General features: G+C 38.2%; 1 protein-coding gene across 2 annotated transcripts in view; it reads left to right on the top strand.

The window, feature by feature from the left end:
• UNC80 (unc-80 homolog, NALCN channel complex subunit) overlaps window positions 1-16645 on the top strand; it is a 226726-nt gene that overhangs the window by 94510 nt on the left and 115571 nt on the right. For both annotated transcript variants that reach the window (XM_061147929.1, XM_061147928.1), the window contains exons 23-25: window positions 4303-4515; window positions 9549-9684; window positions 13181-13314. In XM_061147929.1, the coding sequence (XP_061003912.1) occupies window positions 4303-4515; window positions 9549-9684; window positions 13181-13314 (483 nt within the window). The remainder of the gene's footprint in view (window positions 1-4302; window positions 4516-9548; window positions 9685-13180; window positions 13315-16645) is intronic.

Genomic DNA, 16645 nt, shown 5'->3' with positions numbered 1-16645 from the left:
TTATGTACAACCAAACCATACGAAATTGATGATATGCTACTATATTTGACCATCAAACTTAGAAATTCCATGAAGTTCAACCTAACATTTTATCTCACCAGTTCAAATTGCTTCTTGCTTGTCTGGGAACTACGAAGTTATGACATAATGGAACTGAAGCTGCTCTGTGGCATCATGGAACATAGAATAGAAAGGTGATCTGGCAGCCATGTTCATCAGAAAGAATTTAAATCTGCCTACTTTTCTTTTAGGACCACCAGCAAAATTTTCTGTGGTATATCAATGGTACCAAAGTTTGTTTTGATGTTCAGTTTTAACTATGTCTCTGAAACTCCATGGTTCTCTTCCTCCATGCAGCCTTCTTCTGATTCATTTTTCTCCATTGTGCTGTTTTTCTCTGTGATGTGAATCCATCCCTACCCATTCTGTCATGTCTCCATTGTTTTGCTGCGTCATCGGATAGCTCTGAGCCATTAAGAGGCAAGTTCCATCAAAAGAGGGAAAACTGACTTTCCTTTATGTCCAGGAAGAATCCTTTGTCTAAGGTATTCCATAACCCTGCTCCTCAAATCAATACTTTCTAACTTACACTTTGAAAGGAACTTACAAGGAAAATACTTCTTTATGGCCACACCCACAATATAATGCCTTGACTACTCCTTCACACACTGTGAAGTCAGTTCTTGTTGCCAAGGATCTTCCATGAGGACGTACAGTTGAGTTCTTAGCTTTATACTACAAGAGCACCCGTCATTGTCCATACAGTAACATACACACTACAGTACCACAGAAATTGTTAGTACTCAGGGTCCTCTTGACTGTACGATCCCCAAGTCTGCTTTCACCTACAAGATTTGTGAGGTTTATAAGAAGAAGTCAATATTTGAGTTACTCTATGTCATCATCCCTTAATGCAGACAGTGACATTTCCAAAAGTTACTGAGTTTGACAATTTACGTGAATTAAATTTATCAATAATAACTAACCTTCCCTTTAATGTTGTGCTATATAGTTAATTAATGGGAATTATTTTGATAATGGTCTCAGTTCTATTTCCCAACTTAAAGTAGGATTTCTTAGGGTCAAGAACTGATAATGTCTGGGTTTTATCATAAGAAGCTTTTGAGAGCAGAGAATTAAAATTGTTTTTCATTCAAAATGCCTTGAGTTTCCTAAGCAAATAAAACATATTTTCTAAAGAAGCCAAGCCAACCGACATGGGAAGCCTTACATAGCATCCTGGGTTTTTTTATTCATCTTCTGTTAGTCTTCTCAGTGCCATTTAATAGTTAAAAGAAATATGTATATAAGAAAAACAAACTCTGCCCCATATGAGTTAGGTTAAGTTTTTACTCTCATTAATCACGAAAGAGCTAAAGTTCATCACCTAATGCTATTCCACCAGTGTTGTTTCTGTCCTCCTGTCATTAAGCAATGAATCTCATTGCTTTATATTGGAAATGTGTCAAAATGCGACATGATAAGAATAGATTTGCATCACTTGCCTTGTCTTCCAGACTGGAGTTCCTTTTTAGAGATAGATGTTCCAGGCTTTTCCAAATGCAGATTAGCATATCTGAAATCTTTAGTAAACTGAATATTTAATACAAGGAAAGAGTATAGATATTTAGTTGGGGTGTTACGGCACCATGGTAACGATAAGTTTAATGCAGAAATTCATCTGAGCCTTTGCATTCTAAAGTCTTTCTATCCTTCTGACCTGCTATCAAGTCTTGGCACCAATAAAGTTGAGGATAGTTTCTCATCATCACTGTCCATCTTTTATTAATGATAGATGCTCATCATTGTGTTTATCTACTATTCTGCCTTTTCACATAGATTAACTTTATCTTCAATGGCAATATGTCATATTTTTGTAAAATTACATCCCAACATAATTAAATTTCTTACTAGGATTCTTGATAGTTTCGTTTAAGTTGTAAACAATGGGAAAATGCTTAAAAGGCTAACTTGCTTGAAACATCCAGGGTATTTGAGATAGTGTGTTACCTGACAGTGTGAAGTAACTGCCTCTGCCTGAAAAGGAAGGGATTAAGGAAATCTTCTTAGAGGAGGTAACTACACTGAAGCTTACAAGTGGGAATCTGCTAGATAGAAAAGGGGCTTAAAGGCTCTGCAAGTGATGGAAACAACACATGGAAAGGTATGAGATGTCTTATCTGGGAAACTAACCAGTTTGACATAAGTGGATCACAAAGCACTTGAGGTGAGGACAGAGAGAGAAATGAACCAAACAACAAAGGTCAGTTGCCTTTATTCATTGATGAGTCAGATGGATGGACCATAAAATATATTTTAAATGGGAAAATTATGTGGTTACTTGTGTTTTACATGACATTAATGTTCCATTTTTAAACAGTAACTTTCTACATGCATGCTAGAAATCATCTTTTCCCCAGGTGTATATGAGCATGAATTAAGACCTTGAAGATACCAAAGAGGTACAGATCTGAGCATCAGAGAGACCTGAGAATGAATCCCCTGTCTGCTTCTTCCCAGCTGCATAACAGTGGAAAAGTTATACCTCGTATTAAAAAATATTAAAATGAGGATATTATTCCACAGGGTTGTTATGATAATTAAGAATTACAATTTATAAAAACTAGTTGGAACATAATTGATATTCTGTATGTATTAGCACCTATTTTGACATTATAGATTGAGGCATTGTTAAGAATGCTATTACTTGAATCATGAAAACTGTTTCCATTTGAAAATACATGGGACATGGGACATGGGATTCGTTGGGTAACTCTAAGATGACAGCAAGGGCTTCCCCCTGATAGCTCAGCTGGTAAAGAATCCACCTGCAATGTAGGAGACCCCAGTTTGACTTCTGGGTCAGGAAGATCCCTGGAGAAGGGATAGGTTACCCACTCCTATTCTTGGCTTCCCTTGTGGCTTAGCTAGTAAAGAATCCGCCTGCAATGGGGGAAACCTGGGTTTGATCCCTGGGTTGGGAAGATCCCCTGGAGAAGGGAAAGGCTACCCACTCCAGTATTCTGACCTTGGAGAATTCCATGGACTCTATAGTCCATGGGGTTGCAAAGAATCAGACACGACTGAGCAACTTTCACTTTCACGATGATAGTGAATATTGTTATATATATTTTTTAACTGACACAAGTGAATGTTTGATGTATGTATTTTTTGTGACCTGTTGACCTATGGGAAACTTCACATTCTTTCCCATATTATGTTTTTCTTAGCTTCTAAAGAGTAGGTATCTTATTCTTATAAGTTTCTGAGTATTAACAAAAAGCTCTTGCTTTTATTTTTCAAGCACATCTTGATAACATGGAGTCAAATTTTTATTTTCCTGAAGAAATGCTGTTTTTCATTTATCAATTAAGCAATTTCCTCTTTGTCAAACATTTTCAATTGAAACCATGCCTATTTAAGCAGAATTTGATCTGTTGTTTATGAATAATTAGAGAAAGAGCCTAACTCAACTGAGTTTATTTATTCATTCATTCATTTATTTGTTTTTTTCTCATTTCAGGCCCCATTTTATTCTGTTTACCCTCACAACTCAGCCTGATATAGTAAGCTCTTCTTTTTTTTATTAGCCAAAGTGAGAGAGCAGTTGCATGTCCTTGGAGTTTGTGGATGGTCCTAAAAAACTGACATCCTTGGTTAATCTACATCTATTTCTAGAAATTGAATATATGTTTGCATCATGCTAATTTTAGGTTTTTAAAAAGCTTCATATTTAAAACTTCCTTATTAAAAGTGATTTCACACTCAAATCCCCACTGTCTCTGAAATATGCAAAGATAGAATCATGGAATTACTTAAGATTCTCCATGAGGAGAAAAACTACATGCAGAAACCAACTTAAAATGTCTCATTATTCAATACTCAAATTTGCCTTCATGGATTCATTTTCCAGAGCTCCCATTACTTCTGTAACCATGTTAACACTACCCTGGGAAATATCGCTGCTGCTGCTAAGTCGCTCAGTTGTGTCTGACTTGTTGCGACCCTAGGGACTGTAGCCCACCAGGCTCCTCTGTCCATGGGATTCTCCAGGCAAGAATACTTGAGTGGGTTGTCATTTCCTTCTCCATGGGATCTTCCTGACTTAGGGATGAAACTCATGTCTCCTGTGGCTCCTGCATGACAAGTGGATTCCTTACTGCTGAGCCACAGGGGAAATATGGCTAAACCAAATCAAAATACAAAGGCAAAAATAGACTAAGAGTACATAGGCATTCGCTTTAAGGTCAGATTCATTGTTTGTTAATCCCACATTACTCTTTCCTTATCAACCCTACTCAGGAAGCGCCGGTGGTGGCCAGAGCAGCATTGTTCCTGGAATGTGCCCGATTTGTGCACCGCTGCAACCGTGGCAACTGGCCAGAGTGGATGAAAGGGCATCACGTGAACATCACCAAGAAAGGCCTTTCCAGGGGACGGTCCCCCATCGTGGGCAACAAGCGGAACCAGAAGCTGCAGTGGAATGCTGCCAAACTCTTCTACCAGTGGGGAGACGTGAGCTTTTGATTTTCTTCTATAAAAATTAAGCCGAGTGAAGTGAAGACGTTTTGAGCTTCTGTTTGTTCATTTGTTTGGGAGATAATTTGAGTATCTCTTATGTACCAAGCACTGAACAAAATATTTCAGGGGGAAATAATTCATTTAATCTTCCAAATAAATCTACAAAGTTAGACATTATTATCTCTTCTGTCTCCCTTCCTGATCCTCTGCCTCTTTCCTCCCTGTAAATGTAAACATTCTCAGCACCTCTTATCAGTTCTTCCTTTAAAATCCCCACCAGGATTACATTTATTCCTGTGTTTTCTACTGTTAGCTCTATTCCAGAAGCACCCAGTTCTCTATCCATAGCACTTTTCAGATCCCTGACCAACTTCACCAACTGTACTTTGGAGGCATTCACTTAATGTTCTGAGACTAAATCTGACCAAACTAAAACACTTCTCTCCATTTAAACACACCCCCATCTGTAACCCCTCTTGAAATTTCTATTTTTTCTGATGGAACTACCATCATCTGAAATGACAGCCTTTGAACATATTCTCAACCTCCTTGCCTTATTGATTCCACCTCTTCCATGTCACTGATGCCCTTTGAGGTCAGATCTTCATTACTTCTCCTCTGTGTGACTAAAGTATTTTCCTATTTGGTTTCCTCCCACAATTTCCCCTCTCTGACCCATCCTACACACTGCCAATAAAATCTCCCTTTGGCATAGCCCGTCTAAAAGCAGAACATTCATATCTCATCTCCCAGCCTCCAGACTCTCTCCTTCCAATTCATTCTCCAAATTGCTGTCAGAATGATTAGGCTAAAATGCAAATCATGTTATAGTGCTTCAGTGGCCCTTCTTTTCCCTTGGGATAAAAACCCAAATTGCTCAGCCTGGCATCTCGGCTCTTTCCACAATCTTTGTTCAAATCACACCAATTATAGATGATGAAGTCAATGAGCTGATGTATCTAAAGGACATTTATCTCAATCCTTTACATCTAAAAGGTGTTCAATGATAAGTTATGATACTAAATTTTGAAAGCAGGGTATATGGTTTGTCTCTGCATTTTCAGACAGCTAGCACAGTGTCCCTGGAAGGAGTGATAAGGCTTCTCCCCCGCTCAAAAACTGCCTTTCATCCTTCTTCAGAATGCAGAATGAAGTCCAGCTTCAAGAACTGTGGAATCTGGTCCCAATTTACCTTTCCAAGCCCTCAGGCACATTATTTCTGCTCACAAAATGGTGCTTCAACCAAGTGGCTTAGTTGATAGTCTCTGAACACATCAGTGCATGTCCCTGAATACGGGTCTTTGGGAACCGTCCATCTGAAATATCCACTTTTCCCTTCCCCATTAGCCTAACACCAATTCTTGAGAATCTACAGGAATGAGACTTTGTATGATTCTCTGAAGTGAATCTAATGTCTTAATTTTCTAATAAATAAGGTAATTTCATTCTCTTTCACCACTTAATGTCCTTTCTTCATATGTTATTATCTCCCCTATAGACTGTAAGCTCCTTGAGATAAAGAGCAAGAGATAAAGTCAGACACCCTATGTTTGAATCCCAGTTCAAGGCTGCTGAGTGACCTTGAGCAGGTTTTTTCAAGCTTTCTAACTTTTCTAATTGCCAAACAGTGATATTTCTTTTATGAAAGTTTATAATATATTCAGGCATATTAAATAAAGATACTGATGCACTGTAACAGTTTATTCAACTTTATGTTTTCTTTAGTAACTAGCAAATTACCTCACCTAATAAATATTTGATGAATGAAGAATGAATAAACATATCCCTAAAACACTTTGAGATGTAGAGCTCTAAATTATTATTTAGATACTTTATATTATCCCATGTGTTAAAAAACGCCACGGGAGGAAAAAAAGCCGCCTCTAAGGACCGGTGGTAAAGGCCTTTATTGAGCGGTCGCTCTCGGGCAGAACTCCCTGGGGCGGGTGAGCGAGGAGACAAAGGGAGTCTGCGAGGTATGAGGGGTGGAGGGGTTTTATAGCCAGGGCCGGCGTTTAAGCCAGGTCTTTTCATATAAGGAAGAAAGTGCGGGCTACAGCGGCGGTTAGTGTCCGAGGGCTCTGTGTTGGTACATGATTGGACCAGGCTGCAGGGGGTCAGTCCCCGGAAGTTAGCCAGCCTCCGGAATTTGCCTTGTGGCACTTTTTCTGGGGCATGCCCCGACCTTTCACCATGCAAGTTCATTTTCTGAGAAACCTTCTAAGTTTTGTGAACTGTGGGTTTAACTTAAATTGCTTGGTTTCAGAATCTGGGGGAGATCAATGTAGATTTTTCCCCCTTTGACTCTCACTATTAAGTCTGCTGGCTCCACTCAGACTCATAATTCCTCGTGTCCTTCTGTCGGGGGAGTGTGTAATTTCCTCGGTTCTTTCTCGCTGCAGCAAAAATTTGAAGTGATGGACAGACCAGTGTTACAGCTTCGTGTTACAGCTCAGTTTTATTTAGAAAGCAAAGGAAACTACATTCTTGAGGTGTGAGAGGGGGTGTCGACCCGGAAGACTCAAACAGAAGAGAAGCGCCCAGCTCAATTTTGGTTCCTCCTTTTATATGTTTTTTCCGCCTCCCCCTGGGCCTGCCCTATGTAAATTGGCCTAGCCAGAAGTACTGTTTGTTTTACCTGAGGTCCTCAATCCAGTCCTCAGACCTTCCTTTGTTCTCTTTTCATGGGCTTTTCCCTCTTTGTCTTTTAGCCACTGCCATTCTGGACTCCTTTTTCCTATTCTAACTACCTAACACTTCTTTAAAGAGAATTTCTAAAATAGTAGCATCAGGACAAGGCTTTCTGTTGAGGTGGTAGTTTTTGCTTTCGTGTTTTGTTTTGTTTGCTTAGAACTTCTCAAGTTAGCAACCAAGCTGCATTTCTTTTGTCTTGATGTGGTTTTTGTTACTCCTCAATTCCAGAGTTTAAGGAGACTCCTTTGTTTTCAAATAACCAAGATGTTCAAACAACATGTATTTTTATTTGAAGAGCTCTAGACATATCTTTTGAGCTTCCCAGGTGGCTCAGTGGTAAGGAATCCACCTGCCAATGCAGGAGACACAGGAAATATGGGTTGAGTCCCTGGGTCAGGAAGATTCCCTGAAGTAGGAAATGGCAACCTGCTCCAGTATTCTTACCTGGAAAATTCCATCGACAGAGGAGCCTGACATGCTATTGTTCATAGGGTCGCTAAGTGTCAGATGTGACAGCATGCACATGCACACACGGACATATTTTTGTCACTTTCCAACAGCAGATCTAATCTCTTACATGCCCAGAATTTAGTCATTTTTCTAAATATTTGAAAAGGATAATGCAGGAGGAAAGAAGAAAATTAGCTGGAATTTTGTTCTTACCAATGCACAGATTACTCAAACTGTCAGACCAAGTTCAGTGCTCATTTTAGCTTTTCGACTCTCTTTCCTGTATATGTGTCTCTTCTTTTATTCTATACAATATGTAATTGGAATGTGAAAGGAATTAGAGGTAGCATATTTTGTCTCTTTGGGGGAAATTACTTTTTTTAAACCAGACGTTAGTACGCGATGATTCAGAAGAACAGATAGCAAGCATTGATTTTGTGAATACCTTATAAGAGCCAATGTTGATTATGTGTTGAGGTAAAAGTCATGTTTCTAATGCTGATGTTCAGTACACTCTCAAAAGAATAGTTAATGTTTCAAAGGAATAGTTAATATTTCTTTCTAATCCATAGCATATCATGAAGGGGAAACAAAGTCTATAAGAAAATCATTGATTGCATATATGATGAAAGATACAAATAAAGTTGCACTTGTGGAAGTCCTGCCAGCCTCCAGACTCATTAGCATGACAGTGCTATCCTCATAAAATTGCATGATCAGAAACATTCTGAGGAAATGTGACTTCTTATTTTTTGCTGCAGCAAAATCCTCCGTTAAAAACAACTATCTAGGACTTCCCTGATGGTCCAATGGTTAATTCTCTGCACTTCCAATGCAGGAAGCATGGGTTAGATGGGGAAACAATGGAAACAGTGAGAGACTTTATTTTGGGGGGCTCCAAAATCACTGCAGATGGTGACTCCAGCCATGAAATTAAAAGACACTTGCTACTTGGAAGAAAATCTGTGACCAACCTAAGCAGCATATTAAGAAGCAGAGATATTACTTTATCAACAAAGGTCTGTCTAGTCAAAGCTATGGTTTTTCCAGTAGTCATGTATGAGTGTGAGAGTTGGACCATAAAGAAAGCTGAGTGCCAAAGAATTGATGCTTTTGAACTGTGGCGTTGGAAAAGACCCTTGAGAGTCCCTTGGACTGCAAGGAGATCCAATCAGTCCATCCTAAAGGAAATCAGTCCTGAATATCCACTGGAAGGACTGATGCTGAAGCTGAAACTCCAGTACTTTGGCCACCTGATGTGAAGAACTGATTCATAGTAAAAGCCCCTGATGCTGGGGAAGATTGAAGGTGGTAGGAGAAGGGGACGACAGAGGATGAGATGGTTGGATGGCATCACCAACTCGATAGACATGAGTTTGAGCAAGCTTCGGGAGTTGGTCATGGACAGGGAGGCCTGGCATGCTGCAGTCATGGAGTTGCAAAGAGTCAGACACGACTGAGCAACTGAACTGAACTGGGGAACTAAGATCCCAGGTGTCATGCAGCATGGCCAAAAAGAAAAAAACTTTTTAAATAAATAAAAATAGTTAAAAGAAAATACAACTGCATACTCTCTTATGTGAGATCTACAAAATAAATGACCTTTGAGGAAATAAAAATACTTTCAAAAAAGTTTTGTGTGAGAATAAATACCATTCCAGGTCCTATAAGTCTAGGCTGAATGACCTTGGAGCCAGCGTTAGTGCCTTCCTTCTCTGGATTCCCATGTTGGAAAATGTGGTGGTAAAAACACTATGGCAGAGGATGCTTATGCTGAAAGCAATCCCCATGAACTGATGGCTGACGACCTCTGTAATGTGAGAGCCTCTTTTACAGTCTGACATACACCTCACGCTGTTTCATTCTTTTTCTGTGCATGGTAGGCAATCGGCGTCCGGTTGAATGAGCTGTGTCATGGGGAAAGTGAGAGTCCAGCCAACCTGCTGGGTCTCATTTATGATGAGGAGACCAAGAGGAGACTGAGAAAGGAGGATGAGGAAGAAGACTTTTTAGATGACAGTAAGGAGACTCCCTTTACTACAAGAACCCCTGCTTGTAAGAATCTCTGCTTTAGGAGCACGTAATATTTCTCTTTCCTCTTTCACATTCTTACCACCTTGGCATGTCTTCCACTGTACCTTCTCCCCATTCCCTGTGCGTGGATGTGAGCATGTGCATAAAACCACACAAAGTGAGGGCAGGAGCCAGAGGAGACGACTATGGACATGAGCAAACAGCTGTAGACCCTATGAAACATTCATTGCTTTGTAGTCTCTGACTCCTAATATTGTAAATGTCAAGATCAGTTTTAGTCCTCCTTGAGAAAAAGTAATTGTGGAAAAGTGCTGTTCCAGAAAAGGGTTTGGTCAGGTTTTGTGTTTTTTTTTTTTTTAATTACTCTTGAAGATATAAAAAAGGGCTAGACCAAATGAAATTAAACATGAAGAACTTCTCAAATCACTAAAATATTAAAATATTTAATCATGGTTTATTATCATTTTTAACATGAAATTCAAATTTTAAGATTCAGATTATTAGAACTATGAATGTTTGATTTACTGTACTTATTTATTAAAAGTATAATTGAGTCTCGTCATAGAAAAATAGAGACAAAGAGATTCCTGAACATCTTCCTCAACACCGTTTTGTGCAACACCATTCTGTTCTATACTATACAAGCTTGTGTGTCTGTGTACCACTGTCTTTTATGGACTAGCAAATTCCAATATGGTTTTGAAATGAGTATCATTAACTGATGAAGACACTGAGGTCTCTTCCTTTTGACCTACCCTAGTGATTTGAAATGCAGATTCCCTGATGATGCCTTAAGGATTATCCTTAGTTAAGTGATGCCAAACCTACTTCATCTTTAAAGGCATGAAATAGAAAAGAATGGCCAGAGTGTAATATTAGACAGAACTAAATAATAATCAAAGAAAACATATTGTCTTCTACTTTCATACCAATAATTTTTTTGCATTTTCCCATCATTTTGCTCTTCCTCAGCCCTTATAAATCAAAGAAAATCTTCTTGACTTAGCTGTTGGCAAAACACCAAATTTTGATGTTAGTCTTTTAATCTAATGATGAAAGTTGTTCCCAAAGATTCCCTCAAGTTCACAGGAGTCTGGGTTATCCTAGAATGACTCACAAAATTGGGTCTGATTTGTAATAGGACTTGAGGATAATCCAGCAACCACAGAATCTTGTTTAGGCCTGCCAGGAGACATCCCCAAACTGCCCCATATCTCCTAGGGGTCCTTCAGAACATAGAGAAGCCAAAGCCTCATTAGATGGAAGTAGCTTCCTTCATAGGCAAAAATGGTCTCACATTTCCATGAGACCACATAAGTATCACTGGCAATATGGTATGCTTGATATAACAGTTTTTTGGTGAGACTATTTGTAAGTCAGTAATTGTTCCCTGTAACAGAATATTTCAGATGATACTTATGAGAAAGCCTGGACTAAGACCAAGCTCATTGTCTATGGGACTGACAAGAAGAATCTAAATGATATCTTTAGGATTACAAGCACAGAGCCAGAAGTTGATACTAAATAACTAGTGTTCAATTATGTTTTAATAAACAGTTGCACATCTAGGCAAGTTCTAGAGTCATGTAGACTCTAGAACATTCATTCACTGCACATAAGATTGGAATGTCTTCTTTAGTTCCACTTTCAAGTCAATACATAGCTCAGTTTGCATTTTAAAAATAATTATGGTATTAGCAAGTATCAGTCTGGAAACAATGAAGGAGTTTGTCTTTTCCATTCTTTTTTTGTTTGTTTGTTTTGTTTTTGTTTTTGTTTTTTTTTAGTACCATTTAAAAAATTTTTATTTATTTTAATTAGAGGCTAATTACTTTACAATATTGTGGTGGTTTTTGCCATACACTCACATGAATCAGCCATGGGTGATTCCCTCCCACCTCCCTCCCCATCCCATCCCTCAGGGTCATCCCAGTGCACCATCCCTGAGCACCCTGTCTCATGCATCGAACCTGGACTGGCGATCTATTTCACATATGATAATATACATGTTTCAATGCTATTCTCTCAAATCATCCCACCCTCGCCTTCTCCCACAGAGTTCAAAAGTCTGTCCTTTACATCTGTGTCTATTTAGCTGTCTCACATATAGGGTCATCATTACCATCTTTCTAAATTCCATATATATGCATTAATATACTGTATTGGTGTTTTTCTTTCTGACTTACTTCGCTCTGTATAATAGGCTCCAGTTTCATCCACCTCACTAGAACTGATTCAAATGCATTCTTTTTAATGGCTGAGTAATATTCCATTGTGTATATGTACCACAGCTTTCTTATCCATTTGTCTGCCGATGGACATCTAGGTTGCTTCCATGTCCTGGCTATTGTAAACAGTGCTTTTTCATTCTTAATAAGAGGCAATGTCCCAAGCCACATATTACCTCTGTAGAAAATATAATGGTTTTCATGGGGAAGCAATAGCCAGATATCTTCAGAAAGACCAAAATTCTACCTACTATCAAAATAAGCTATGATTATATATTATATCAATTATGAAAGCCAAATACACAGGAAATATTTTAGAGCTATTTAAAGATATTTTTAGGAAGGTTAATATGTAATGATATAGTTATTGCTTGATAAGTTGATTCATTCAAACTATTTTCTATGGGAGACATGTCTTTGTCTTCTTTTCTGAACACTGATAAGTAATCAATATATTTTTCCATTATTTGTGATGTCATGTATCTGAGAACTAATTCTGAGGATTTAAGTCTCTATAGTGTTACCTTGGCCATTATCTGCCTTTATAACAAAATCCATTTGTTGATCTATGGTGGTTACAATGTTTAACTCATTCAGAGACTGATATTCTTCAAAGCAAAGGAGAATATTTGCATATTCTAGTATAGCTATTCCTTAATATGACAGGCTAGCTTGTATAAACTATATAACATGGGTGACCAAGTAAATAAGTCTTGTTTATGCTACAGAAACACATCTGGGTTAAAGCTGAAACAACTTCACTGCCCTAAGAACATTAAGACAGACATGTCTTACGAAGTAAGCCGATAGGACTTTCGTAGTTCCAAATCTATTCACGGCCCTATACCATGTATAAATCTGATTGAATAGCTATGTGAAAATCTGGCAAGGCTGCTTTCTGTTTTTGTTTTCACTAAAAGGCTATCTGGCCTAGTGGAGCTGCATTTTGTTTCTCTATAATGCCTTAAGGGAAATAATTCTTACTGATTGACATTTTAATACTGGGGTATTTGTTATAGAATTGCAAAATGGAGGGGAAAAGAAGTGTAAGGTGATGTATAGATTATGCTAAAGGGCTCAGGTAAATTGAACATATACAGGTGACATCCTCATTTACAGTTTCATTTTGCACATGGATAGGTAACATTCTCATATACAATTTGATTTTACACATGTGTAGCTATGTCCATCAAACCGTGCCTCTGTATTTTTTATTGGTTGTTTGCTTATGAAAGAACTCTTTCCTTCCATAGGTACTGTGAACCCCTCTAAATGTGGCTGCCCCTTTGCCTTGAAGATGGCAGCCTGCCAGCTTCTCCTGGAGATTACCACCTTCCTACGAGAGACCTTTTCATGTCTCCCCAGACCACGCACTGAGCCTCTGATGGTTAGTGAAGCTTATTAATAATGAGGCTACTTGGAGAATCCAGCCAGGTGGCTTGGTTTTCAGTAGTCACAATTTCCTCAAATATCCAATGAACAAATATTATCATAAAGGTTAAAAATTCAACCACGGGATTTTCATATATAAAAACAAAATCTCTCTTTATCTATTAAAAAACTGAAAATTGACTTTAAAATCACAAAGACTGCACCACTGGGTAATGTCTAATTGATCACTGTCAGTTAACCTAGGAATGTCTAAGCACCTTTCTATGTTCCTTTATTCTGCAAACTGTGAGGAGTTTTATAGCCAATGATTTTCCAGAAATCACTGATAGGTTTGTTTTTTTCATACTCAGTTCAGTTCGGTTGCTCAGTCATGTCCGACTCTTTGCAACCCCATGGACAGCAGCACGCCAGGTTTCCCTGTCCATCACCAACTTCCGGAGCTTACTCAAACTCATGTTCATTGAGTCAGTGATGCATCCAACCATCTCATCCTCTGTCATCCCCTTCTCCTCCTACCTTCAATCTTTCCCAGCATCAGGGTCTTTTCTAGTGAGTCAGTTCTTTGCATTAGGTGTTCAAAGTATTGGAGTTTCAGCTTAAGCATAAGTCCTTCCAATGAATATTTAGGACTGATTTCCTTTAGGATGGACTGGTTGGATGTCCTTGCAGTCCAAGGGACTCTCAAGAGTCTTCTCCAACACCACAGTTCAAAAGCATCAATTCTTTGGTGCTCAGCTTTCTTTATGGTCCAACTCTCACATCCATACATGACCACTGGAAAAACCATACTAACAATTCATAAATTTATGTGCTTCCAGTGAATTTTCTCATTTAAATTATGAATGAAAAGACTCAAGTCTTTAGCATGTAAATGTCTCTGAACAAATATTTTATTCCTGCAGCATTTCTTATGGATACAGATAGGCAGAAAAAGACCATGTGTGCATGCACACACACACACATGCACATGCACACACACACGCACACATACACACACGTGTGCACAGAAACACAAAGACACACAGACAGGCATACATTACAGACACACTTATATGCCATCAGGGCCTGATTTTTTTTAACTTAAGATACAAATTCCTGCAAGAGCCAGGAGTCATCACAAAGCACTTTGGACAGAGGTCCATCTCAGAGCCGATTTTCTTGGCCCTTTGTTCTCTAATGGGCACCATGCTTCCAGTGGTTCTTTTATTATAGGCCTTACCTGACCAGAGCTGAGGAAGCAGACAAATCTTTTTTTTCTCCCCTTTATACAAAATTTACACTACCAGAGAAACTGGTACACTAACAATCCATGTGCTTCCATTTAGGTGAATTTTACAGTGCGCCAACTCTCCTGCTGTTTTGACCAATCCCAGCAAGACCCTACTGCAGTCCTGGGGGGTTGGAGGTTGGCATGAGGAATGGAACCAAAAAGTCAGTGCTCTGGTATTCCTGAGTTGTTCCTCTAACTCTGATTTTCCATTGTCTGCACAGCCCATTTCCTCACATTCTAAAACTTAAAATGGAACTCTTTGTAGGTAAAATATGTTTTCTAGAGAAGTGTGTCCACATTTGGACTGTGAAACTGCACCATTTAAGTACTACGAAATGGAGTTCCTCCTACTGCCCTTATTTAATTTCATGTTATCCTGAACCTTTATTTTTCTGAATTGTCACCTTCACTATTATATTGAGACTACTCTAGAAAATCAAGTAAGTCTGCCATTTAAACATGTTTAAGTCAAGGTTAATCTGTAGGTCTCTGTGAGTGTTATTCACATCAATATTCTAATTATACTGAAGTCTTCATAAAAGCTCAGAAACATATCTGTTAAATTTTCAGATTTTCATTTTTTATTTATTTTTTAATATTTATTTGGCTATGCCAGGTCTTAGTTATAGCATGCAGGATCTTTAGGTGTGGCAAGCAAACTCTTAGTTACAGCATGTGGGATCCAGTTCCCTGACCAGGGATTGAACTTGGGCCCCCTGTGCTGGGTGTATGGAGTCTTAGCCACTGGACCAGCAGGGAAGTTCAAATTTTCAGATTTTTAAAGGTCACCATTTTGACGTATAGTGATTAAAAAAAAATAAGAACCTTAAAGTCTGATTCAGTTATTCTTGTTCTTTCTTTCAACACTATAAAGCTATAGTTTAATGTTCCTTATTATTGTAACAAATTTCTTTTTTTAAAAAATTAATCAAATCTTTAAAAAATGACTGTAAAATCAACTGGCTGTCTAGTAGAAAATGCCAAAAAATTAAACTAAAACAGAGGCTGCAGTTATTCAATCAATAAGAGGAAATTTTTCATTGCCTTTAACTAGGTCTCACAAATCTTTTGTTCATTGAACTATAACTTTTATTGTCAAGTATAGGTTCATAAATTTTGGGGGGATGTGACCTTTGGAAAATGGGAAAGAGCTCATGCTTAATCTATGTAACTATACTTGATGATAAAGAAAACTTGAATCACACTGTTAACTATTACAGAAAAAACAGTATCATAAAACCATTTTACTAACACAGAAACTATAAATGCTTGAAATAGGTTTTTGAGAAGTTGCACAAAACAGTGAATCTAACAGGCTAAGCATAAATACCATTAAAATGAAATATCCTAAAGTTTTAATGAAACACTTGCTGTAAGAATATTTATAGATTTGGGGGATATTTTATTAACTGAGTAACATTTTTAACAGCAGTAAAAATAAATAGCTACCTGAATGTCCAGAATAATAAAAGTATAAGCTAGAAAAATAATCACATTAGAAACTATAAATATTCTAGTATCTGAGACTTGAGGAGGGGGGAAGATAGGGAGCATAAACTTTCTGCCAAGAAAGTCTTTCTGATAGAAATGTCATAAGATCATTTCCTTGTGAAATATTTGTTTGTTTAAAAAAGTCCTGGTTATATCCGAAGTGTGCAAGAGAAAGGGCCTTCCCAGCTGGTGTTAGTGGTAAAGAATCTGCCTTACAAAGCAGGAGACATAAGAGATTCAAGTTCGATCCTTGGGTTGGGAAGATCCGCTGGAGGAAGACATGGCAACTCTCTCTATATTCTTGCCTGGAGAATGCTATGAATAGAGGAGCTGGCAGGTTACCATCCATGGGGTCGCAAAGAGTCGGACAGTATCTAGCACACACGAGGAAGAGAAGGCCAAAGAGCCTAAAATACAATAAATCAAAGTTAATATGATAGAGCTAGGCAATCTCAGGAGGTCACTCACTGGATAGTGGGGCATGGAGGTAAGTGAAAAGGAAAATTAATATCAGCTAAAAAAATATTTTTACCAACTTAACATGTTTTTTCCATCTACATCCCTA

This window comes from Dama dama, chromosome 8, assembly GCF_033118175.1.
Source record: "Dama dama isolate Ldn47 chromosome 8, ASM3311817v1, whole genome shotgun sequence".
NCBI classification, from domain to species: Eukaryota; Metazoa; Chordata; class Mammalia; order Artiodactyla; family Cervidae; genus Dama; species Dama dama.
Note: the sequence above shows the minus strand (reverse complement) of the source record. Positions and strands in the feature narration are given on the sequence as shown.